The sequence below is a fragment of the Stegostoma tigrinum genome, chromosome 20 (assembly GCF_030684315.1).
Source record: "Stegostoma tigrinum isolate sSteTig4 chromosome 20, sSteTig4.hap1, whole genome shotgun sequence".
Classification (NCBI taxonomy): Eukaryota; Metazoa; Chordata; class Chondrichthyes; order Orectolobiformes; family Stegostomatidae; genus Stegostoma; species Stegostoma tigrinum.
The window spans coordinates 28,466,279-28,490,902 of record NC_081373.1 but is presented as its reverse complement, the minus strand read 5'-3'; the positions used below and the strand labels follow the sequence as shown (position 1 = coordinate 28,490,902).

Genomic DNA, 24,624 nt, shown 5'->3' with positions numbered 1-24,624 from the left:
ACTAAAAGCAGCATAAAACACAGAACAATACAGCACAGGAATAGGTCCTTCAGCCCACCACATCTGCATTGCCCATGATGCTATTCTAAACTTAGCCTAAATGTAAATTCAAAGTGCAGCAGTACTTATGAAATGTGAGACTAAGATATTTTCTGAGTGCAGGAATCTCCCTCAAGTGTTTGACACACACTGGGTCCCCAACTCAGTCTTTGAAAGACAACATAAATTACCCAAAGAGAAATGTTTTGATGCAAAAATATTTTTTATTACTCTGAACAGAAAAAAAACAGCAAGAAGTATGCCAGACAAAGGAATTCTTAACTACTTTAACAGGACAATGACTATGACTACGCAACAGTCTTAAGTTAATGTGTTTATCTAAGTTCTCGAAATAAATGTAATTATGACTTTTCAATGTTAGAACACAGCAATAATTAAAACTGCAGTAAGCAACCATCTGCAAAACAAAAGATTGTTTTCTTCAAAAGGGTATATAGAGATGAACCACCCATAAGGTTTCCACAAACGACAAACATTATCAAGATAATAAATTCAATCTGCAACATTTATTTTTTTCTAGATAAGGCCTTCCAACGTGATAACAGTTGGGATAATACCAGTAGCTTCAACATTTAACAGCTGGGGAGAGAAAATCAAAATTTACAAAGATGCCCACACCTGATTACTACTTAGTATCCCAATAAACTGTGTTTGAACACATGATAAAGGCCAAATTGAACTCAGCCAGAATGCCTCACATTTAAAAAGGAAGAGTTGATAGTTCACTGTCCAGGCTTAGTTTAAATGACCACTTTACAAAGAAGCTAGATAACTACATCCAGAAAAGTAAAAAGGAAGTTGGAGTGTAGAAAGGAATTGAAAGTATTATACTTCACACTAAATAAAACATGTCTTTTTATGGACCAAAATTTTATAGTGTGAAGAAATTCTCAAGTCTCCAAAAAGTGAAGAGCAGTAATCTTGAATATTTGAGCTACATCTAGATAATATAGTGTATTTATACATATTGCAACAGATTTATGGCTGTTACATATTACACAACGGTTGCACCATGTTTGTTCCTGAGCGTACCTTAACAACAGAAAGGTAATACCAGTTTTGCAAGTCTTATGCAAGAGATGCCACAATTTTCCAGTAGAACAATCTGACTTGTAAAATTCAAGGTCTCATAAATAAGCATAAGCACTGAGGCATAAAATATCATGCAGGAGCAACAGGCCTACTGTAAATTACTAAGTAATATAAATTCTAGAATTTTAGAAAATTCATTAGAATTTCTTCCTTTTTCTGATCAAATTTGTATGCAACTTCTTCAACAACTGCATTAATATCAGCACACTGATTTTTGGAATTGTGTTGGAAATTGACATGTCGAAGATCCTCCAAGAGCACAGTCTTAAGCCTGTTAAGTTCTTCAGACAATAACTTCATATTGGATGCAGGTAGTTTCTTATCTAGACAGAAACAATTTAACAATGTGAGAATTTTTGTAAAAATAAAAATACCAGTGCACCATTCCAACTTTCAAAAAAATGTTAGAAGGTTAAAGGATTTCTCACATTACTGGCATAACTTATTATTAATAAAAGTGAATGAAGAATTCTGTTAACAGTGCACAAAACTTGCCCTCCCCCATCATCTGCCATTAATTGCTTTAAACAAACCAAAGATGTTGCAGAGTATTGCTGGAAAGGCTAGCATTTGTTGCTCATCCCTAATTGCTCTTGTGGTGGTAACGGTCAGCCAGCTCCTTAAAAGTTGCAGTTCGTGTGGTTAGTGACACCCACAGTTGTGTTAGAGAGAAGCAGTATCAGGATTTTTATCTATCTGCAAAAATATTACCTGAAGCAAGGGATACTGCAGGCAGCAAGAAGAACCTTTCTTGTGCACCAAGTAGTAATGAGCTGGAATATGCGCCTACTAGGATGATGGAAGCAGAGATTATCAATAATGTCAAGAGGCATCTGGGCAGGTACTGGAGAGAAAAAATGCTTGCAAGTGCAGTGACAGAACTTAGTCTGACTGGGCTGCTCCACAGACAATCAGCATGCAAATGAATGGTTTTCTTCTATGTCATCATGAATATTTCACAAGTCCTTTTCTTTTTATTCTGTTCATTCACGTTACAAAGCACTACGTCAGAATCTAAGTGTGATACAGAAAAACACCTCGTAAAACATAGCAAGTTACTTGGAACAAAAAATTTCCTTCAGGGTCTCCATATAGTTCAATAAATAAATGAATAGGATGGGCAGTGCAGACCAGAAAGGTAGCAACTTCAGTCATTCATCATTTTATTAAAAAAATGTCTTGGGGTGTAAGCATTTATTTCCCATCCTTAGTTATCTTTGACAAAGTAATGGTGGCTAACCTTCTTAGAAACCATGTTGTGAAGGCACTGCCACAGCACTTTAGTTAGGGACTAAAGTGACAATAAATAAATGGTAAGAGGTGTTGAAAAAAAAATCCTGTTTTAATTTCACATGCCTGTTTCTGCAGTTTGTTTTGCTCTTCCTCCAGTGTCCCCTATTAGACTCCTTTTGTGTATGTCTCCCATGGATTTTCACTGATTTGGCCATTTTTGTTGTTTCGTGTCCTTTTTTTGGCTTCTCTGAAACTTTCTTTTATATCTTGGGAATACTTTTGAAAAGCACATTAATTATTTAGGTTTTCAACCCTTTAATTATTCTGTGATTAGTAATCTGTTGCTTGTCTCCTTTTCTACTTTATTTTCTCCAGTTTTTTTTTAATTCACTCATAGGATGCAAGTGTCTCGAGCTGGCCAGCATGCATCGCCCATCCCTAGCTACCCTTGAGAAGTTGATGGTGAACTACCTTCAATGCCCTTAGGGAGAGAATTCCAAGATATTCAACAGTAAAGGATTGGCATTATATTTCTAAGTCAGGATGATGAGTGGCTTGGACGGAAACTTGCAGATGGTGGTGTTCCCATATATCTTCTGCCCTTGTCCTTCTAGATTGAAGTGGTCATCGGTTTGGAACATGCTGCCGAAGAATCTTTGATGAATTTCTGCCATGTATCTTGTAGATAATACACACCACTGCTACTGAGCAGATGGAGGACAGAATGGACAGTTGTGGATACAGTGCCAATCAAATGGACTGTTTTGTTCTGGATGGGTTCTGGATGTTCGAGTGTTGCTGGCATTGCACCCATCCAGGTGAGTGGGGAGTATTCCATCACACTGCTTGCAAATTGTGGACAGACTGCAGGGAGTCAGAGGGTGAGTCACTGACAATATTCCTAGTCTTTGACCTGCTCTTATAGCCATTGTGTTTACGTGGTGAATCCAGTTCAGTTTCTGGTTAATGGTATTCCCTGAGATACTGATAATAGGGGATTCAGTGATGATAACACCACTGAATGTCAAGGTGTGGTATTTAGATTGGCTCTTATTGGAAATAATCATTGCCAGGCACTTGCACGGCATAAATGCTATTTGCCACTTGTTAGCCCAAGCCTGGATATTGTCCAGATCTTGTTGTATATGAATATGGAATGCTTCAGTATCTGATGAACTGCAAATGATACTGAACATTGGTGTAGTCATTGGTGAGCATCCTCACTTCCAACTTTATGATGGAGCAAAGGTCATTGATGGAGCTGCTGAAAATGGATCAGCCTGGGACACTACCCTGACAAACTCCTACAGAAATGGCCCAGAGCTGAGATGACTGACTTCTTTCTTTGCATTTGTCAGGTAAGACTATAATCAGTAGATTGGTTCTAGTTTTGCTAGGACTCTTTGATGCCATATTGGTCGAATATGGCCTTTACGGGTGACTCACCTCACTGCTGGAATTCAAAGCCTTGTCCACGTTTGAACCAAGGCTGTAATGAGGTCAGGAGCTGAGTGGCCCTGGTGGTATCCCAACTAGGCATCAGTCAGTAGGCACTGCTTAATAGCATTGTTGATGACACCTTTCATCACTTTATTGATGATCAAGAGTGGTATGATGTTATCATGCCTGCTTATCTTTTAATTTTCAATTCTGACAAGGCGTCACTCTTACCCAGTACAGACTCAATGACTTGTCATGGAGTTCCAGTAAATTCAATTTGGCTAGTGTTTACTGGGTCATCATGATGTAGAGGAAAATACCCCTAATCAGGCTGAAATTGGACCGCTTAGTTTAAAATAAAACATTCAGAGAAGCAAACCCTCTGTAATTTCCAACTGATTAAAATAAAGGCATTTCACAAAAAAATTAGATGAAAGTATTTCAGTCCCTGAAGCGTGCAATCTAACATTTTCATAAGCACTTAGCTAGAATGCATTATCATTATTTCTGAAGTTTAGTTACACAAGACTCTAAAGCAGAGAAAAAAAAAGTCTATTTGGACTAAGTGATCCATTCCAACATTTATGTTTCACACAGGGTTCCTTGCCATGTCTCTTCATTTACCCCTACCAGTGCATCCTTCTGTTGCAATCTCTTTATTTATGCTTATTTAACATCCTCTTAAATAAACCAATGTCATTTAAATCAGCTACCATTTTTCACATTCCTGATACTTTTTGGATACTGAAGTTTCTCCTGAATTTTATTTTATTCTCTGGCTATTTTATTTGTTAAAACTCTCTTATACTTATGACTATTAGTTTTGAACTCTCCCAACAAGTGGAGATATTTCCTCTATTGGGAAAATTCAAAGCTAATAGTCATAAATATAACAGAGTTTTAACAAATCAAATACTCTGGTTGTCTTTGTAATAGTAAGGGTGTTGTTAAACTTTAAAGAGTGCAGAAAGGATTTACAAGGGCATTGCCGGAAGTGGAGCATTTGAGTTATAAGGAGAAGCTGAATTGGGTGGGACTTTTTACCATGGAGTATTGGAGGCTGAGGGGTGACCTTATAAAGATTTACAAAATCATGAGCGGCACTGATAGGACAAACAGACACGGTATTTTTCCTCCGGTGGCAGAGTCCAAAACTACAGGGCATAGGTTTAAGATGCGAGGGAAAAGATTTTAAAAAAAAGACCTGCAGGAGAACATTTTCACACAGAGGATGGTGTGTGTATGAAACAAGCTGCCAAAGGAAGTAGTGGAGGTTGGTACAATTACAACAATTAAAAGGCATTTGGATGGGTATATGAATAGTTAAGTGTTTACAGGGATATGGGCCAAACGCTGGCAAATGGGACTAGGTCAGATTGGAACGTCTGGTTGGTACATAGGAATTGGAATGAAGGGTCTGTTTCCAGACTGTATGACTCTGACTCGACCTTATCAAACTGTTTTGTAATCATATGGATTTGTATCAGGTCACCACTACCATCACCAGCAAACCCCCAAAACTTTTACAGCGAAAAGAGTCCAAAGCATATTACATCTTTCCTCAAAAGTACATCCTTTCAGTCCTGATAGCCTGTGAAACATTTTAGAACCTTCCACAGTATCATTATTTTCTTTTTCCAAATATAATAACTGTGCATAGTAGTTCAGGTGTCGCACCAAGGTTCTAAGCAAACATAACTTCAGTGCTCATCAATCTATCCCTCAACTTAGTTTGCTTTTTTAAAAAACTTTATTAGTGACTTCTAGTGATTTCTGCACCTAGACCCCTAAATTGCTCTGTTCCACCCCATTTAGCTCGATGATCCAATTATTTGAGTCTTCCTTAATATTTGCAAAAAATGCAACACTACGCGATGCATTGAATTAATTCTTAAAGGTTGTTATCACATCTCATATTTTGTCAAATTCTTGATCAGTATTAACTGTGTCCTTCAATTTGGCTCATTTGTTAATTCTGAAATTGCACTTTATTTCCTAAATCCAAATTGTAACTGTGATCGCAGCATGTTTACTTCACAGCAGTTTCACAACTTGCCTAAATACTTTCTTTCAGTTTTCTGTTGCCTGTTATTTATTCTGCTACTTGTCCCCTAACTCCACCTACTCTGGCCTCACAATGCATTACTTTTAAAGGTCTTCTGGGAATCCAAATGACATTTACTTTTGCGATATACTAAATGGTAACCATGGTTTAAATTTTATTTTCACAATTATATCAGAATAAATCATGAAAAACCAAGAGTATATAAATTACAGGTCATGTGTATTCATTGTACATGAATTGTATCAGTTGTACCTTTCGCAGTTTTCATAGACTGGGATACCAAACGACGGATGGCTTGATCAGCCTGATGAAGAACACTAGCTGCACAAATGGCACGATCTATTGCCTGTGTGACAGTCAAAAGCAGATATTTTAAACATTTCATTTTAAAACTGTGAAATTCACATGTATATACTTAAATATCATCGGTTGCAAGTTTGGGTTCTTAGAATTCGAGAGAGAAGCATCCATCAAACTCCCATGTGCTGAGAAGTCTTTCAATGCACTAAGCAGCATTCCTATGAAAAAGAGTTTAAAAGTAATGAAATTATCTTAGAATAACAAGTTATTGTTAATCTCAGACTGGAGTGTTGGGATACAGACAGTGGAAAAGATGAAAATTTACGTTTTCAAAGTTTAAGAAAAGGAAGTTGCATAAAGGATAGTACAGCACCGGAAAATAGCTAAGCCAAGAGCATAATAATAATAAGAAAGGTTATCTACAGTACCAGATGAGTTGAAATTTTAATTACTTTAATCCCAAAGTAGTATTTTAAAAATAGTCTTTTTTCCTTCAAAGCTGGACTGGATCTTTCTCATGCCAAGTTAGATGTACAGCAGTAGATGTTCTTAGAATTGTGACAATAATTGTAAGCTGTAAGACGAAATATAAAACTGCTGTTTCTGTTCTATAAAGAGTGCTTAGATTATTTTCACCATGTGCTTAAAAACCTTTGATTTGGTGTCACAAGGATATTAAAGTGCTTCCTTCCTACATTATGTTTGTTTCTGTTGTTAATAAACCTTTGTTTGGTTTTATTGTCAAACAATAACTACAACATTGTGTGCTTATGTTTTACTAAAAGATATCTTTGATAGCAAAGGTTTTAAAAATGATGGTCTATCCACCATGTTCTTGTTGGAGATTGTTGTTGTTTTATATAAACGTCATATGGCATTACCCATAACAACTGGGGCCACTAGATCGTAATAGTTTGCAGAAATCAACACAAATAGTAATTATTGGACTAACTGTATGCTTGATATTTGAATTAAAAATTGAAACTGTTAGTGGGCCCTAAAATATTAGTGCACTTGTTTTATTTGTATATTCATCTTTCAGGCATTTGTCGATTTGAGCCGCAACAAAGACCAGTATTGAAGACCAGTAATACATTCAATTTGAATTTTGCTGAAATAAAGAGATATACCTTTGAAGTTTTTATCTTATGCTCAGCCAGACACATTTACAAGAAATATTCTGGAAGACACATAAATTCGTAAGTACTGCCCTGTCCTTTGCAAACCAAAAGAATATATCCCCACATTATCCCTTTCTTACCTGAACACAAGGTTAGAAGATAGACCTTAATAACAAAGTGTGAAGCTGGATGAACACAGCAGGCCAAGCAGCATCTCAGGAGCGCAAAAGCTGACGTTTTGGGCCTAGACCCTTCATCAGATAAAGGGTCTAGGCCCGAAACGTCAGCTTTTGCGCTCCTGAGATTCTCCTTGTCCTGCTGTGTTCATCCAGCTTCACACTTTGTTATCTTGGATTCTCCAGCATCTGCAGTTCCTATTACCTCTCGAAGATAGGCCTTTTCTGGTGCATTCCCCTTGGCAATACCTTGACCAATCAGAGTCAACTTGCATGGCTTGAATTTAAAGAAAAGGCTAATCTAATGGCAACAGCTGACTGTCGTAAAACCTATTAGGTTCACTAATGGCCTTTAAGGCAGAAAATCTGCCGTCTTAAACCTGTTATGGCCTACCTATGACTCCAGACCCACAGCAATGACTCTTAACTGACCTCTGGGCAATTATAATTTTGCATTAAATGCCAACCTAACCAGCAATTCCCACATCCCATGAACAAATTTAGAAAAGAACTGGATCCCAAGTTAAGCCCTTCAAAAAGTTACTGTTAAAAGTAATAACATAAGAAACATTCTTCAATTCCACCTACATTCTCATTTGTGTACCAAATCAACATTTAAAAACAGTTTATGCAGCGAATACATTTAATTATATTAACCACTGCATTTACCTTTTGTTCAATGTTTTCTTCAAATGGCTTTTCTGGGTTTTCTAAAGAAACATCAAGTAGTTCAAACACCTTCTGACTGTAAAACATGAATGGATGTGGAAGTAGCTGGTCAATGTAATGTTGTATCTAACACTACTTTAAACTTAAGCCTAGGCACAAAAAAGACAGTTTTTTTGGCATCTTACTAGAATTATTATTCTGTGGCCAATATTTACTCTCAAAAATGGCAGAGAAGGAATAACTTCGTAAAGAAAAACAGAAACACCTGAAAAACTCAGCAGGTCTGGAGCAGCTATAGAGATCTCTAAAATTTTCAGTTATTTTCAGTCTTCTTTTTAAAAATATGACAATTTTATCCTGCTTTCATAGAAGAAGAATCCTTGCTGGTTTCTGATTGCACTACACTTGCTGCCTTTTTGTACTATACCCAAGTGCCTGGAAATTAAGCATCACTACAGTGAGGCCTCATTATGCTGACTTTCAATCTGCTTCCATACTGTACAACTCTGAGACACTGGATATTCTGGAGTGACCTGACATAAATTACAGTGCCAAGGACAGTGAGATTAAACATTTCAGTGGAGACTAGAAATGAAACGTTCCTGCTCCATATGACTGAAGTTTCTCATTCTGTAGGTTCACCAAATAATTGAACAAACTACTCTACATTCTTCTCAATAACCATTAATCTATGACAGAATGCATGAAAAAAAAGCCGAAGCAATCATCTTCATTAACTGGATGAATGATCGTAGATCAAAGAATCCCTACAGTGTGGAAACAGGCCCTTCGGCCCAACAAGTCCACACCAACCCATCCCCTTATAACCCACCTAATCTACACATGCCTGAACACAATGGGCAATTTAGCATGCCGATTCAACTAGCCTTCATATCTTTGGACTGTGGGAGGAAACCGGAGCATCCAGAGGAAACCCATGCAGACACAAAAAGAATGTGCAAACTCCACACAGACATTCATCCAAGGTTGGAATCAAATCCAGGTTCCTGGTGCTGTGAAGCAGCAATGCTAACCGTTGAGCCACCATGTCACCCACTTTCTTTTGTTTTTGTTCCTAAAGCAAGCACAAATCCAAGTACAGAATTGCAGATCAAGTCAATTCAATTCACTCAATCTGATATCAGGAAATGGGTGAAAACACTGGATACAGCAAATGTATATGACAACATCCAGTGGTACTTCTAAAGATTTGTACTTCAGAACTAGTTATGCTTCTAGACTGGATTAAATTAGCTGCAATACTGACATCAACCTGACAAAGTGGACAATTATTCAAGTGTGTTCCCCCAAAAAGCAGAAGTCTTATCCAGTTAAATACCACCCCCCCAGTAGTCTATTGTTGATCATCAGAAATACTGACAATGTGATGTCAACAGTGTATTCAAGCAGCACTTAAATCACAATAGACCATTCATTAATGCTCTGTTAAGTTCTGCCAGGGCCTCTTGGCTTCTAACTTCAATACAGCCTTGGATTAAACATAGGCAAGGAGTTGAATTCAAGAGGTGAAGTGAGAGAGAATGCACTGAACATGAACCAGCATTTGACCTGCAATGGCATCAAGGTAAACTATCTAAATGCAGTTAATGGGAATTCGAGTCATACAGCACAGAAACAGATCTTTTACTCGAAATTTGGCCCATATCCCTCTAAACCCTTCCTATTCATAGGCCTCTCCAGATGCCTTTTAAATGTTGTAATCGTACCAGCCTCAACCACTTCCTCTTGCAGCTTATTCCATAGACAGGCCACCCTCAGTGTAAAAAGGTGGCCCTTCAGGTCCCTTTTAAATCTTTCCCTTCTTATTTTAAACCTATTCCTTCTTGTTTTGGACTCACCCACCCTAGGACAAAAACTTTGGTTATTCACCCTATCCACATCCTTTATGATTTTATAAACCTCTACAAGGTCACCCCTCGGCCTCCAACACGCCAGGGAAAATAATCCCAGCCCAGTCTCACCCAAATGCTCAAACTGTCCAACCCCTGCAACATCCTTATAAAACTTTTCTGGACCCTTTTCAAGTTTAACAACATCCTTCCTATAGCAGGGAGAGTAGAATTGAATGCAGTATTCCAAAAGTGGCTTAACCAATGTCCTGTACAACCACATAATGACATCCCAACTCCTAAACTTAATGCCCTGACCAATAAAGGCAGGCATACCAGTTGCCTTCTTCACCACCTTGCCTAGCTGCGATTCCACCTTCGACAAACTATGTACCTGCACCATAAGGTCTCTTTCTTTGGCAACATTCCCCAGTGCACTACCATTAATTGTACAAGCCTTGCCCTGATTTGCTTTACCAAATGCAACCTCTCACATCTATCTAAATTAAACACTATCTGCCACTCCTTGGCACATCTGATCACTGGTCCCAAAGTGCTTCCCACTGACACGTCAGTCCCTTGCCCTATTATTTCCCAAGAGAAAGTCAAGTTTTCCTCCTTCTCTAATAGGTACGTCCATATACTGACTAAGAAAAGTTTCTTCTACACACTTAAGTTTTCGAAAAGATTTGTAGCTCAAGTTGTGGATGAGTTTGTAGACCTCCTCACTGAGCTGGTGTGTTTGGTTGCAAACGTTTCGTCACCCTGCTAGGTAACATCTTCAGTGCACCTCCACTGAAGCCTCGGTGTTCTGTCCCACTTGTTATTTATATGCCTTGGTTTGCTGGGGTGATTGGTACAACTTCCAGTTCTGCTTCTCAGGTGGTTGGTACACAGGTCTAATTCAATGTGTTTGTTGATGGAGTTCCAGTAAGAATACCAGATCTCCAGGAATTCCCTGGCATGTCCCTGTTTGGCTTGTGCAATTATGGATGTGTTGTCCCAGTCAAATTCATGTCCCTCGTTGTCCATGTGTAGTGAGATAAGTGAGAGTTGGCCATGTCTCTTGGTGGCTAGTTGGTGTTCATGTATCCATATGGTCAGTTTTCTTCCAGGGTGGCCTATGTAATGTTTCTCACAGTCCTTGCATGGTATTTTATATATTACATCAGTTTTGCTAGTTTTGGGATTGGGATCCTTTACATTCGTCAGTAGCTGTTGTAGGGTTCATATTGGTTTGTGAGCTACTCTGATACCTAAGAGTCTGAGTAATCTTGTGGTCATCTCTGAAATGTCCTTGGTGTACAGTGGGGTGATTAATGAGTCTGGTCGTGTTATGTCTTCCTGTTATCGTCTGTCTCGAAAGTAACGGCAGATTGTGCTTTTCGGGTATCCATTCCTTATGAAGACTCTGTATAGGTCCTCCTGTGCATACCTCCAGGTTGCTGCAATGTGTGTTGGCTCATTTAAGCAGTGTCCTGATGCAGCCCTGTTTGTGGTTATTAGGGTGGTTGCTAACATAATCGAATATCTGGTCCGTATGCGTGGTCTTTCTATATACGCTAGTCTGGAGTTCCCCATTGTTTTTGTGTTCCACTATTATGTCCAGAAAGGGTAGTTGGTTGTTGTTCTCCACTTCTTTGGTGAATTTTATCCCAGTACGGATGCTGTTTGTGCGTTGGTGGGTTTCTTTTAGTTTTGTGCATTTAATAATCACAAAAGTGTCATCTACATAACAGACCCAAAGGTTAGGTTGTATAGTGGGGACCAGTGTTCATTCTAACCTTTGGATTACTACTTCTGCAATCTGTCCTGACATTAGGGATCTCATTAGTGTTCTGTTGATTTGTTTGTATATGCCGTCGTTGAGGGTGAAGTGGGTTGTGAGGCACAGATCTAGTAGTTTCATGGTGGTGTCCTTATTGATGCTGTTGGTATTCTGGAGTGCCTGCCTACTTGATTCATCCAGTAGTGTAGCGATTCTCTCTTTTGCTAGGTCGATGTTTATGGTTGTGAATAGTGCTGTTATGTCAAAGAATATCATCATCCTGTCTTCCTTGATGATGCTGAGGAATTCTTGGGGTGAGTGGATGAAGTGGTAGTGTTGTCCACCAAGTATTTCAATTTCTGTTGGAGTTCTTTGGCAAGTCTACATGTTTGTGTGCCTGTAAGTGAGACAATGGGTCTGACAGGGGCCCCCACTTTGCATACTCTGGAGAGTCTGCAGAAGCAGGGTATGTTGGATCCCTCTGGCTTCATTTTTTGCTAATCTGTCTTGCTGATGTCTCCTGAGTTGTGTAATTTCTTAACTGTGGTGTCAGGTCTATTACCATCTGCTGGTGGGCGCCAGTATCTGCTAGTAGTGCATTAGCTTTCTCAATGTATTGGGCTCTATTGAGGATTATTGTCATGCGTCCTTTGTCCACTGGTAAGATTACAATGTTCCCAGGGCTTTCCTGGGTCTTTCCAGGGCTTTCCTGGAATTCAGCACAGAAGAGAAGTGCACTGACAATGTTACCTAGCAGGCTGACAAAATGTTTGCAGACAAACACACCGGTTTGGCGAGCATGTCTACAACCTCACACTTAACAAATTCCTCCCCATCCAAGCCCTTATTGCTATGGCAGTCCCAGTCTATGTTTGCAAAGTTAAAATCTCCTACCATCACCACCTTATCATTCTTACAGATAACTGAGACCTCTATACACATTTGCTTCTCAATTTCCTGCCAAATACTGGAGGGCCCTATAGTACAATCCCAATAAGGTTAATCCCTTTCTTATTTCTCAGTTTCCCAAATAACTTCACCAGATGCACTCCCAGGAATATCCTCCCTTCGTGCAGGTGTAATGTTCTCCCTAACCAAAAATGCTAATTCCTCTCTTATGTTGCCCACCTATAGCATCTATACCCCTGGAACATTAAACTGTCAGACCTGCCCTTCCCTGAACCACATTTCTGTAATAGCTATGATATCCCTGTCCCATGTTCCCAACCATGCCTTAAGTTCATCTACCATAAGTTCATGCCTCTTGCATTCAAACAAATGCAGTTAAATCTATCAGTCTTAACTCACCCTCTGCCTTGACTATTTGACTTGCTCCTCTTCTCAAATGTACCAGCCTCAGACTTACCTCTTTCCTCACTATCACTTTACTCTAATCTCTCCGACAAAACAGGAAACATCCTATCAAGTCATCGTAGGATCTGTGCAACCTTTCCTCATATGGTAATCACATGTTCCAAATATCAGTTAACCAACTTTCTCTGAACTGTCTCTAATGCTGGGTAAAAAATCTGGAACCCCATTCCTAACAGTACCATGGATGTGCCAACGTGACATGGATTGCAGTGGTTCAAGAAATAACTCAGCATGACTTTCTCAAAGGCAATTTAGCAAGTTGAACAAATAATGCAGTTTTGAGCAACACACATCACAACCACAAATTTCCATTGACAGAATTAACATTAGGTCAATAATTGAGGACAAAACTCAAAATAGAATTACTTCATCTTGCACGCAGACTTTTTAAAGATTTAGAAGTTTTGAATCTCTACAGGTTGCTGATAAAGCTGGAGTTCTCCAGCACACTTCAATAAGATAGCTTAAGTTCCATTATATGCAGCAAAGTGCCATTGGCAAGATGGACAGGCCTGTTAGGAAAAAACAAGTCACTACACATCATGCAAGGCCAGAGGCCTTCATGGTAACTACAATCTATGTGGGAATTAAACCCCATTTTGTTGATATTCACTCTGAATTACAAACCATCCATCTATCCAACTTAAGATAACTAACTACACTTGACAATCTAATCAATATAAATCTAGTATCTTGAAACATGCAAATAGACATTTATGAATTATTATGGCATTTTGGTTAAACTATAACAACAGTACACTGATATTTTGTTTTATCATCTTGGGGTTTGTGAATGTCACTGGCAAGCATCCTGCATTCTGAAATATCTGAAAGTAAATCAAACTCCAACAATTAATTGAGGAAAAAAAATTAACTTTAAGAAGAACTGGTATATTAAGATATTGTCTTCTTCCTAACTAAAAACATGTATTAAAAGTAAATTAATGATCATTGATTGTTACTTAGAATACTTACGTATCCATTTCCAACACATTTTCTGTACTTTCCAGTGTCAGACTGTTTTTTTCCCATATATTTCTCACAGGATCAGGTGGCTGTATTTTTGTTGACATCAGGACTATTGTTTCATCGTTTACCGGACAGCTTCTTTTATGATTTCTCTGTAAACATAGTTCAAGGGGGCACTCCAGAAACAGCTGAAGGAAGCTTACGGAATCTATTAAAAAGACAGGTTGCTGGCAATTCATTGATCTTAAATATAATTTCCAACATTATAACAAGGCATTTTTTTTAAAAGAGGCAATTAGTCAGAAATTCCACTTCGTTACTCACCAGCGTGGAATTTTGGTTCCACAAATGTGAATAGGCTGAAAATACCTAGCTGGCAAGCATATAAGCAGAATTTTTACACAAGTACATCTTGTATTTGAGCTTTTCATAAAGAACAATATGAAATGTTAGTAGTGATGGTAGTAGCATCAAGCACTCCATGACAGGCACAGCATCTATTAACCATCAAACTCACTCTATCCAACTAATAAACGGCACGGTGGCTCAGTGGTTAGCACTGCAGCCTCACAGCACCAGGGACCCGGGTTCGATTCCAGCCTCGGGCGACTGTCTGTGTGGAGTTTGCACAGTCTCCCTGTGTCTGTGTGGGTTTCCTCCGGGTGCTCCGGTTTCCTCTCACAGTCCAAAGATGTGCAGGTTAGGTGGATTGGCCATGCTAAATTGCCCGTCATGTTCAGGGGTGTGTGGGATACTTCAAGGGGCGGTGTGGACTTGTTGGGCCAAAGGGCCTGTTTCCACTCTGTACGTAATCTAATCTAAACGTGAATTTCTGCACTGCATCGTTATGAGCTCTGAACTTCTCACAAATTTGTTGGTTTCCCTGAATCAGTTTAGAACTGGTAAATAACATCCAAAAGTTTCAGCCATCATTTTGAAACAATCTTGAAATAAGAGTAAACACACACTAAACTATGGCTAGCAACTTGACCAGGAAGGATGCAGAATTCCTGAACTCCTAGCCATTTCAATAGAACAGCAAATCTTACTGGAACTTTCTCTATTAATAACTGATCAGGATAAACAAGCCAAAGGACATATAAAAGAGATTTCAGAATAATAACAAGTGTATAAGATCTCTGAAATGTATGAACACAGGTCCCTGAAGGCAGAAGGGCAGGAACATCAAGTGATTAAGAATGCAGGCAGATTATACTCTTATTATCTGAAGCATACGACATTAGAGCAAAGGACATTATGCTAGAACTGTATAAAACACTGGTACAATTAAAAATGAAGTATCACATGCAGTCTGGTCACCACATGACAGGATGTGATTGCATTTGACAGGAAGCAAAGAAACTTTACGAGAATACTGCCAAAACTAGTGAAAATTAGTTACGAGGCAAGATTGAATAGAATGAGGTTATTTCCTTTATAACAGATAAAATGGAGAAGAGATTTAATTTGTGTATAAAATTATTAGTAGCTTCAATAGAGCTGATAGGAAAGCGTGATTTCCTTTAGCAGAGAGGTCAATACCAGGAGACATCAATACCTGGTTTATCAGGAATTTGAAGATTATTTTTAAACCAAAGGGCAGTACAGATCTGAAACTTTGTCTGAAAAGATGGCAGAAGGAAAAATCCTCACATTTAAAAATTTCTTAGATATGCACTTGACATGCCATGACCGAAAACTATGGACATTAAGTGTTGAAATTGACACTAGGCTCTAACGCACATTTTCCATGGATAAAAGCACAAGGGGCAAACAGTCGACTTATGTACTGTAAATGTAATTTGTACCTCAGTATATTGTCTACAACATTTCTGTCAATGAGGAATCCAAGTTACTCATAGCAAAACTCAGGCCTGAATTTCCAGAAGGAGAGAGCAGGTTGACAACTCGGCCAGAACAGCAGCAATTCCACAAATTCTACCCATGAACTCAACACCTAACATTTTCAACAACGGGGAAACGGGGTTTGTTGTATTTTGCAACTTTTGTTAACAGGGTGTCCAAACACAATTTGTGGACTTTATATTTTGAGAAAAGATTGTAGTTTACCAGAGTTCTTTGGAGAGGTACAGAACTATTTTGGACAGGTTCAGGGACTCTTTTGGATGGGATCAAATGTCTTTTAGAATTGTTAAATGTAGATATGAAAATACATAAAATGTGGATAAACTCGTTGTAATTTTTAAGCTCATTGGAACTGTAAAGCTTTCTTTTTCAGTGTCTGTTGACATAAGCCTGAAGGTTATCATTATTGGATTAGTTCTGCAAAATCGATTGCACTAACTATCATATTAATCCTGTCACTTTGGAGTTTAATTGATAGCTCCACATAGTTATGAAGTTTTCGATGTGAGGCTATGAATATTATTGTATGTTTTACAAGGCTGTAATTGAAACAATTTAGATTTGGAGAAGATTTATATATGAGAAGATTTTCTTTTAAATCGTGAAGACATCAATAGATCTGACAGCTTTTTCATGGCTCTTCAGGCCATTGTCAAGATAGTTGAACTGACAGAGTCCTGACAAAGGTTGGTGGTTGAGCAGCTTGGTTAGCATAAATTGGCATAAGAGCTGTAAAGGGCTTTGTGGGATTGGGTACAGAGGAATAAGTTGGTAGGGAGGATATGAGACACTATGGGATTGGAGGAATATGAGGCTAAAATGGAAAAGAGGTGAGGTAGGCGCAGAAAATAATGGGCCACGGGGTATGTGGGTAGGTGGCATAATTTGGCATGGGAGGGACATGGTGAGGGGTAAAAGATCTTTTATGTCTCTTTTACAGCTGGGACAAACAACAGAAGCACAAAGACCAGCCTTTCAGGTAGCCTCCCTTGCTCACTTTCCAGAACCGGTAGGCCCAACACCGATTAACAATCAGGCCACCCCAATCCAAAACCCAGGTAAAAACTTTATTTTGGAACTCTTTCTTCTGAATTGGGCTTACAAAGTTGGGTAGTTTCCCCACACTGCACTTGCAACTCTAGAGTAAAAACTTAAGTATTTGCCTTTCTTTGGCATATGTTAGACTTAGAACTCTTTTAGAATCCCAACAGTGTGAAAACATCGAGTCCACACCAACCCTCCGAAGAGCATCCCACCCAGACCTATCCCTGTAACTGCATTTCCCATGGCTAACCCATCTACGGGGCAATTTAGCCAATCAACCTAACCTGCACATTTTTGTGTTTGTGGGAGAAAACTGGAGCACCCTGAGGAAACAGACATGGGCAGAACATGCAAACTCCATTCAGACAGTCGCCCAAGGGTGGAATCAAATCTGGGTCCCTAGTGCTATGAGGCTGCTGTACTAACCACTGTGCCACCATGCTGCCCCATTATTACCATTACTAACTTATCCAAGTACTGGAGATAGGTGACAATATCCCAGTCTTTGAAAACTAGTCACTATTGTGCCATTTACTGTTTTTTGTATCTTTGTTGTAATTTTTGAGGCACTTACGTTAATACCAAAGTACTAAAAGAAAATATATCAAAACAAGTTTAGGCTACATGCTTCTTGACACTACCTGAAAATGCCAATGCTCCTAATTTTTACAATAAAATGATCCTTTAGAAAACTGAAAGGACTACAGCCACTGGATACACATTTCATCTCAGCAGGTAGGTAGTGAGCAAAGCAGAAATAAATGGGGCAATTGCTTTTGTTATTAAAAAAGGCCAATATTTGTGCAAGTAATAGTTATTTATATATGTTAATAGGTAGATTGCTTGCTCTAGATGTATTACTATATATTGTTTGTGACAGGAGACTTACTTCGCCGTGCTATTTGATAAACTTCATATCTCATGCTTTGATAGTAGAAGTTGTCATCTAAAATTATAACCAAAGGTCTCGAATACATATTCAATACTGCATATTGCTGCACTCCAAGCTGAGTTTCTCCAGAGATAACGTGTTGCTGTTTCAGTGACTGAATGAAATATTCCCAGGTTGAATCATTTTCTCTGCCAGAAACAGAAAGGTAGCCATTCCCATAAATAGCCTGTATTAAGTGTTCAATGTAAGCCAGCAGCTTATGCCTGTATAGCTTCCAGAGGGTACCCTGTGGATCCAAAAACACAAATTAAAAAAAAAACTTCAAAATGGTGCAATTCATCACAACATGAATACAAATGTAATGCACTGACTTGATTAAAATAAATACATTTATTAACAAAATATATATTTAAACCATAATTTTGATGTTCTCACCTAATATTTACCATAGAGGGAGCATAACAAAGTTTTACTAGACTTATTCCTGGAATTGTCCTACAAGGAATTATCAAGTCAAATAAACTTAATTATATCAAATTGTTGTTTTGACAGGATAGATATTGAGAGGATTTTTCACCTGGCTATGAAGTCTCACATAAGTCAAAAGTCTCACAACAAAGAGTTAGCCATTTCGAACTAAGAAATGGAGAAATGTTTCCATTCAAAGGGTTGTGAACATTTGGAATTCCCTACCCTTCAGGGCTGAGATGCTGATACTGAGTACCTTCTGGCTAACGATCAATATATTTTTGCATACCAAGAGAATCAAGGGATATTGGGACAGATTGAGAGGGTGTGCTTGAATTAAATGATTAGCCATCATCTCACTGAATGGCACAGCAAGCTCAAAAGGGCAGGATGGCCAACTCCTGCTTCTATTTATTTTATTCTTATGAATACAATTTCACATATGATTCAGTTTAGTTTATTTATAGAAAGTCAGTTGATAATAAGCAAGCGTTATTTCAAATTGAATAATGTAATACACAGCAGATTTTAAGAAATCATTCTTTGACAGGCTCTGATTTACCCCAAATGGGACCTGCATGAATGGTGCTTCACTAAAGTAAGGCAGTTAAATGTAAATTGACATTTATTTTAACAAATTATTAGGAAAAAAAGGTCTCTACACTTGAAAGATTAATTCTATTTTCTCTCCACAGATGCTGACAGACCTGCTGAGTTTGTCCAGCAGTTTCTATTTTTGTTTCCATCAAATAGGGTCTTTGAATTAGATCAGGACAGTAGAACAATAGTCAATGCGGATAAAATCTGCAGGCAATAATGGTGGATGCTTGGAAATGTTTCTTTTCTTTTTTCTTTAAAGTAGAAACTTAAGCTGAGAATAGATACTACTGTATTAAGTTCAAATTGTATCTTTTTATGAAGAGGGGATTCCCAATTCACTTTCCAGTTATAAGGTTCCTGCATTTATCTCGTGACTTTCACACATCAAAATAATTCAAAGCACTTTGTAGCTAACTAAGTACTTCTGAAATGGCAACCTAGACTATAGACTCAAGTATCTGAACCGAGTCTTAAAGCCATAACCTGATGACTTAGATATATCTTATGTTAGTTGACTTTATGATGTGCACAGACTAACATGATCTCCATAAACTTGCGTCATTACTTTAGGAAGTTAGAAAGGAATTTCAAAAAGCTTCCCTCAATGTTTGTTCTTTATGGCAGTAGGTAGCAAGGTTAGGGTCTGGATCAGCAGTGAGTGGGCCTGAGCTTCTCAAATTGAATACTGTGCATTTCACATAAATGTTATGATACTTCAAGATTAGTACATCACCTTCATATCCTATGTATATTTCATGGTTGTTGTGTGTGGTGCACTATTAATATTGTTATTGTTAACAGCATTCTTAGCATCCGTCTGCAAAAAGAGTATGTTTGTGATAATTTTACTTTCAAACAGATAAACTGAGCTGAATTTTCATTCTTAGGCATCAATCCCCCTGGTCTCAGGACTTAAAGGGCACTTGACGAGATGTCCAATTAAAGAAGCAGATGGACTCCGAACTCTGAAAGGCCAATAGTAGCAGGCCTTCCATCAGTGAAAAACTGGTAGAGATAGGAGCTGCTGAAGGGCACCTCCATTCCCAGTGATTGACCATAAATCTGGTAAGAACCATTCTTTGAATGAAAGACTGATACACTGTTTTGTAAACAAATGATCTTTCTAGTTCCTATGAATGGCTTCTGCATGAAATTAAGAAGGGTTAGGGCAATGATTCCCAAAGTGAGCTTTGCAAACTCAAGTGAGGTCAAAATTTTTGAGTCATAAAGTCCAGGGCAATAATGGCTGCCATGAAACTCCAAGCAAATGAAACAGCTTCAGATCCTCGCAATTTTTCAAATTAACCTGGAGTCTCATCTCCTGGAGCAGTGCAGAATTTATGCACTTCTGATGTGGAGGTGCTAATGTTGGACTGGGTGGACAAAGTCAAAAATCACACAACATGTAGTTATAATCCAACAGGTTAATTTGAAATCATAAGCTTTCTGCGCACAGCCCTTTTATCAGGTGCAGTGAGAGGAGAGCACACAGACACAAAGTTTATAGGCAGAGAGATGAAGGCCACAGAGATCAAAGGATCATACAACTGGTGTGAGTGGAGTGAACAAACCTAAAATGGCTGAGTGATTGCCTCCTGTAGAATCTTTAACCATTCAGACGTTCCTGCATTCCAGAAATTGCAGAAGCAGGATATGAATATCTCTGTTAGAAAGGAGATGCAAGTTTCAACTAATTAAGTTGCAAATTTCAGAATCTATTTCAAGTCACTGCCCTGAGATAATTAAAGGTTTCATCAGCATTTGTCTGACTTCCCAAACTTCAAACAGGCAGAGCGATAGGAATATACAAAAGGTGACATCTCAGGTCAGACACTGAACTGTAGGTGTGAGGCCTTGTCCAGAACCTGTCTGAAAGTTTCGCTATCTTGGCAAGACATTGCAGACACTATGACAATGGGATGAATGGACACTGCACAACAATCGCCAGACAGGAGTGTTCCCTCCCAGTCAGGGATCACTTCAGCAGTGAAGGGCATTCAGCCTCCAATCTTCGGGTAAGTGTCCTCCAAGACGGACTTAGAAAAACACAACAACACATTGGGTTCATGTCGTGCTAAAGGTGACCCCACCACACTGCTCTGTATCTGTAAAATCTTCCTTGCTGTCCTGTTTTGACAGTATCACCTTGATAAATTGTTATGATCTCTCTACCTTAATTAGGTTGTACAGTTCTAGATTACTTATTACTCTCTCACACACTTGTTCTCACACACAGACCCTCTCTCTCGTGTGCACACATACACACACAAATGTATGAGGTAAACTATTTCATCCAAGAACATATCTGCAAATAAAGAAACATCTAATTGTTCAAGAAACACAGGATTTGTAGTCAGTCAGTCAGTGTGGCATTTTATAAATTCCTGCTTTCGGAATGAAACCAGTCTGATTCCATATTAAAACTCTGAGACAGTTTCTGCACAAGGCCTCACACCTACAATTCAGTGTCTGACCTGAGATGTCACCTTTTGCAAATTCTTATCGCTCTGCGTATTTGAAATTTGGAAAGTTAGGCAAACATTGATGAAGCCTTTAATCATTTCAGGGCAGTGACTTGAAATAGATTCTGAAATTTGCATTATAATCAATCGAAACTTGCATCTCCTTTCTAACCGAGTTCTCCATATCCTGCTTCTACAATTTCTAGAATGCAGGAACGTATGAATGATTAAAGATTCAACAAGAGGCAGGCAGTCAACCATTTCAGGTTTGTTCATGCCACTCACACCAGTTGTATGATCCTTTGATTTCTCTGCTCTTCCTCTGTCTGCCTATAAACTCTGTGTCTGTGTGCTCTCATCTCACAGCACCTGATGAAGGGGCTATGCTCCAAAAGCTTGTGATTTCAAATAAAACTGTTGGGTTATAACCTGATGTGTGATTTTTGACTTTGTATGTGTCTGTAAAACAATTAAATCTGCTCACAACCATCTACTCTACACCACAGCATCCCCACTTTTAGGTGTCCCTATCCACTGTCTTGCAAGTCAAAACAACTTTCTGGGCATTAAACAAGATCCCAACGGGAAATGTTTGGGAATCCCTGTGTTAGGATCTTCATAGATCAAGAGTATAGCCACCCTCCTTTAAATCCCAACACACACACACACACACAAAGTAGTGACCTGCAGTGCCATAGTTGTGGCTCAATTTTAGAGCAGAAACTTCCAAACATTAGAGCTTCCTGCTCTAAAATGTGCTGGCAATGCCGTCCATGGCAGTTTCATCAACCGTCCCCCGACACAACAGCGTCAAAACATTCTCTTCAGCATTGCAAGAGTATCTTTAATTGTTCATGGGATGAAGGCAACACTGACTAAACCAGCATTTACTACCCAGAGGCAGTTAAGAGTCAATCACATTGTTATGGGTCTGAAGTCATACCTAGTCCAGACCAGGTAAAGATGGCAGTACATTAGCAAACCAAATGGATCTTTCACAACAATCAACAATGGTTTCATGGTCATCACTGGACTCTTAATTCAAGACTTTCTTTTATTGAATTCAAATTCCACCATGTGCCACAGAGAGATCTGAACCCAGGTTCCCAGAACATTATCTGGGTCTCTGGATTAAGAATCCAGTGATAACAACACTAGGCCATCACCTCCCCCTTACTAAATATTTGCTGTGGCCAAAATAATTGAAATTCCAAGGACTATTCTCCTGCTCTATCCCGGAGGGGGGGGTTGTATCAGCTCAGTCAGCCATAGTGCAGAATACCATCAAAATTGTGGCTTCAATCCCCACACCAGCTATGGTAGCTCATAAAGGCCTGTCTCCTTGTCCTGTCTGCATACTGGATGCAAAATGGTATATAACCAACTGCCCCTCGAGGACAGAGATATCTGACAGTCCAACTCTGGCAGAAATGAGAGAGAAAGAAAAAAAGTTTTCCACCAAATGCACAGCATAAAGCAGGAGATATCCCTGAAGACAATCAATATTAAAGGCCAAAGAAATAAGTGATAGTGATTAGAGGCAACAGAATGATTAGGGATAGTCAGCATGGTTTTGTGCAAGGGAAACTGTGTCTCTCAAACTTGATTTGATTTTTTTTAAGAAAGTAACCAAGAAGATTGATGAGAGCAGAGCAATAGACATTGTTTAATTGGACTTCAGTAAAGCTTTTAACAAGGTTCCACATGATAGACTAATTAGTAAAGATCAATCACATGGGACTCTAGGTGAGTTTGTCAATTGGATACAAAATTGGCTTAACAGCAGGAGACAGAGAGTGATGATGGAGGGTTGTTTTTCAGACTGGAGGTCTGTCACGAGCAGTGTTTCACATGGATCAATGTTCGGTCCACTTTTGTTTGTCATTTATAAAAATGATTTAGATGAGAATATAGAAGGCATGGTTGATAAGTTTGCAGATGACACGAAAATCATTGAATAGTGAACAGTGAAGAAGATTATCTAAATATCGTGATCTTGATCGATTGGGTCGACAGGTACGACAGGCAAATGGATTTTAAAATGGATAGATGCCAGGTACTGCATTTTGGCAAAATAAACAAGGACAGGATTTACAGAACTAGTGGTAGAGCTTTAAGTAGTGTTGTAGAAAGAGATATCCAGAAACACAACTCTTTGAAATTTGTGACGTGTCGACAGGGTGATTAAGAAGGCATTTAGCATACTTGCCTTCATTGCACAGACCTTTTAAGTACAGGATGTGGGATGTCACATTGAGGTTGTACAGGACACTGGTGAACTTTTTCCTGGAGTACTGTGTCCAGTTCTGGTCAACCCATTATTCGATGGATGTTGTTAAGCTGGAGGGGGTTCAGCAGAAATTTACCAGGAATGGACGGCTTGAGTTATAAAGAGAAGGTGGATAGGCTGGGACGTTTTTTAATTGGCACCTAGGAGGATGAGGGATCTTATAGGGGTTCATAATCTAATGAGTATAGATAAGGAAAATGGCAGGTGTTTACTCTAGGTAGAGAATTTCAAGACTAGGGGACATATTTTTAAGGTGAGAGGAGAAAGATTTAAAACAAACATGTTTATTCTTGGCAGAGTGCTTAGTGTGTGAAATGAACTTCCAGAAGAAGTGGTGGCTGCAGGTACACTTACAACTTTTAAAAGACATTTGGATAAATACATGAGTAAGAAGTGTCTAGAGGCATATAGGCCAGGAGCAGGCAGGTGGGACTAGTCAGTTTGGGATTATGTTTGACATAGACTGGTTGGACCAAAGGGTCAGTTTCGTGCTATGACTGTAGTAAAAAGCACTCCACTGATCTGTGATTCGAAGGCAGGTTATAAATGCTATTTAAGATGTTGCTGGTAGAAGCCTGACCGTCGCTGCAGAGCTATCCGTGAACCGATCAGCGTCAGTTTGTCCCAAAAGCGAAAACGCTTCTCTCGGGATGAGTTCATCGTAACAGAGCAGCAACGACTGCTTCTTCGACTGCAGGGCCTTCAGCAGACATCGTGCAAGCGTGGATTTCCCGGCTCCCGGAAGGCCCGCTACCAGACACAGACACAAAGACGGAGACTGACTAGTCTCCCGGGAACTCCGCCATACCCGTCGCTCCTCCAGCGCTGCCGATCAGCCGCAAGAACCCCGCGGCTCCCAACTTCCGGAGCGAATCGTCGGAAGTC

General features: G+C 39.1%; 1 protein-coding gene across 1 annotated transcript; it reads right to left on the bottom strand.

The window, feature by feature from the left end:
- Positions 1–243: 243 nt before the first annotated feature.
- Positions 244–24,568, bottom strand: LOC125462044 (L-seryl-tRNA(Sec) kinase; the record flags this gene model as incomplete). Its single annotated transcript, XM_048551523.1, has 6 exons — positions 244–1,475; positions 6,143–6,236; positions 8,157–8,232; positions 14,124–14,325; positions 17,917–18,205; positions 24,320–24,568. Coding segments are annotated over 6 exons (1,116 nt in total), but the record flags the coding sequence as incomplete, so codon positions are not given.
- Between the last annotated feature and the right edge of the window lie 56 nt (positions 24,569–24,624).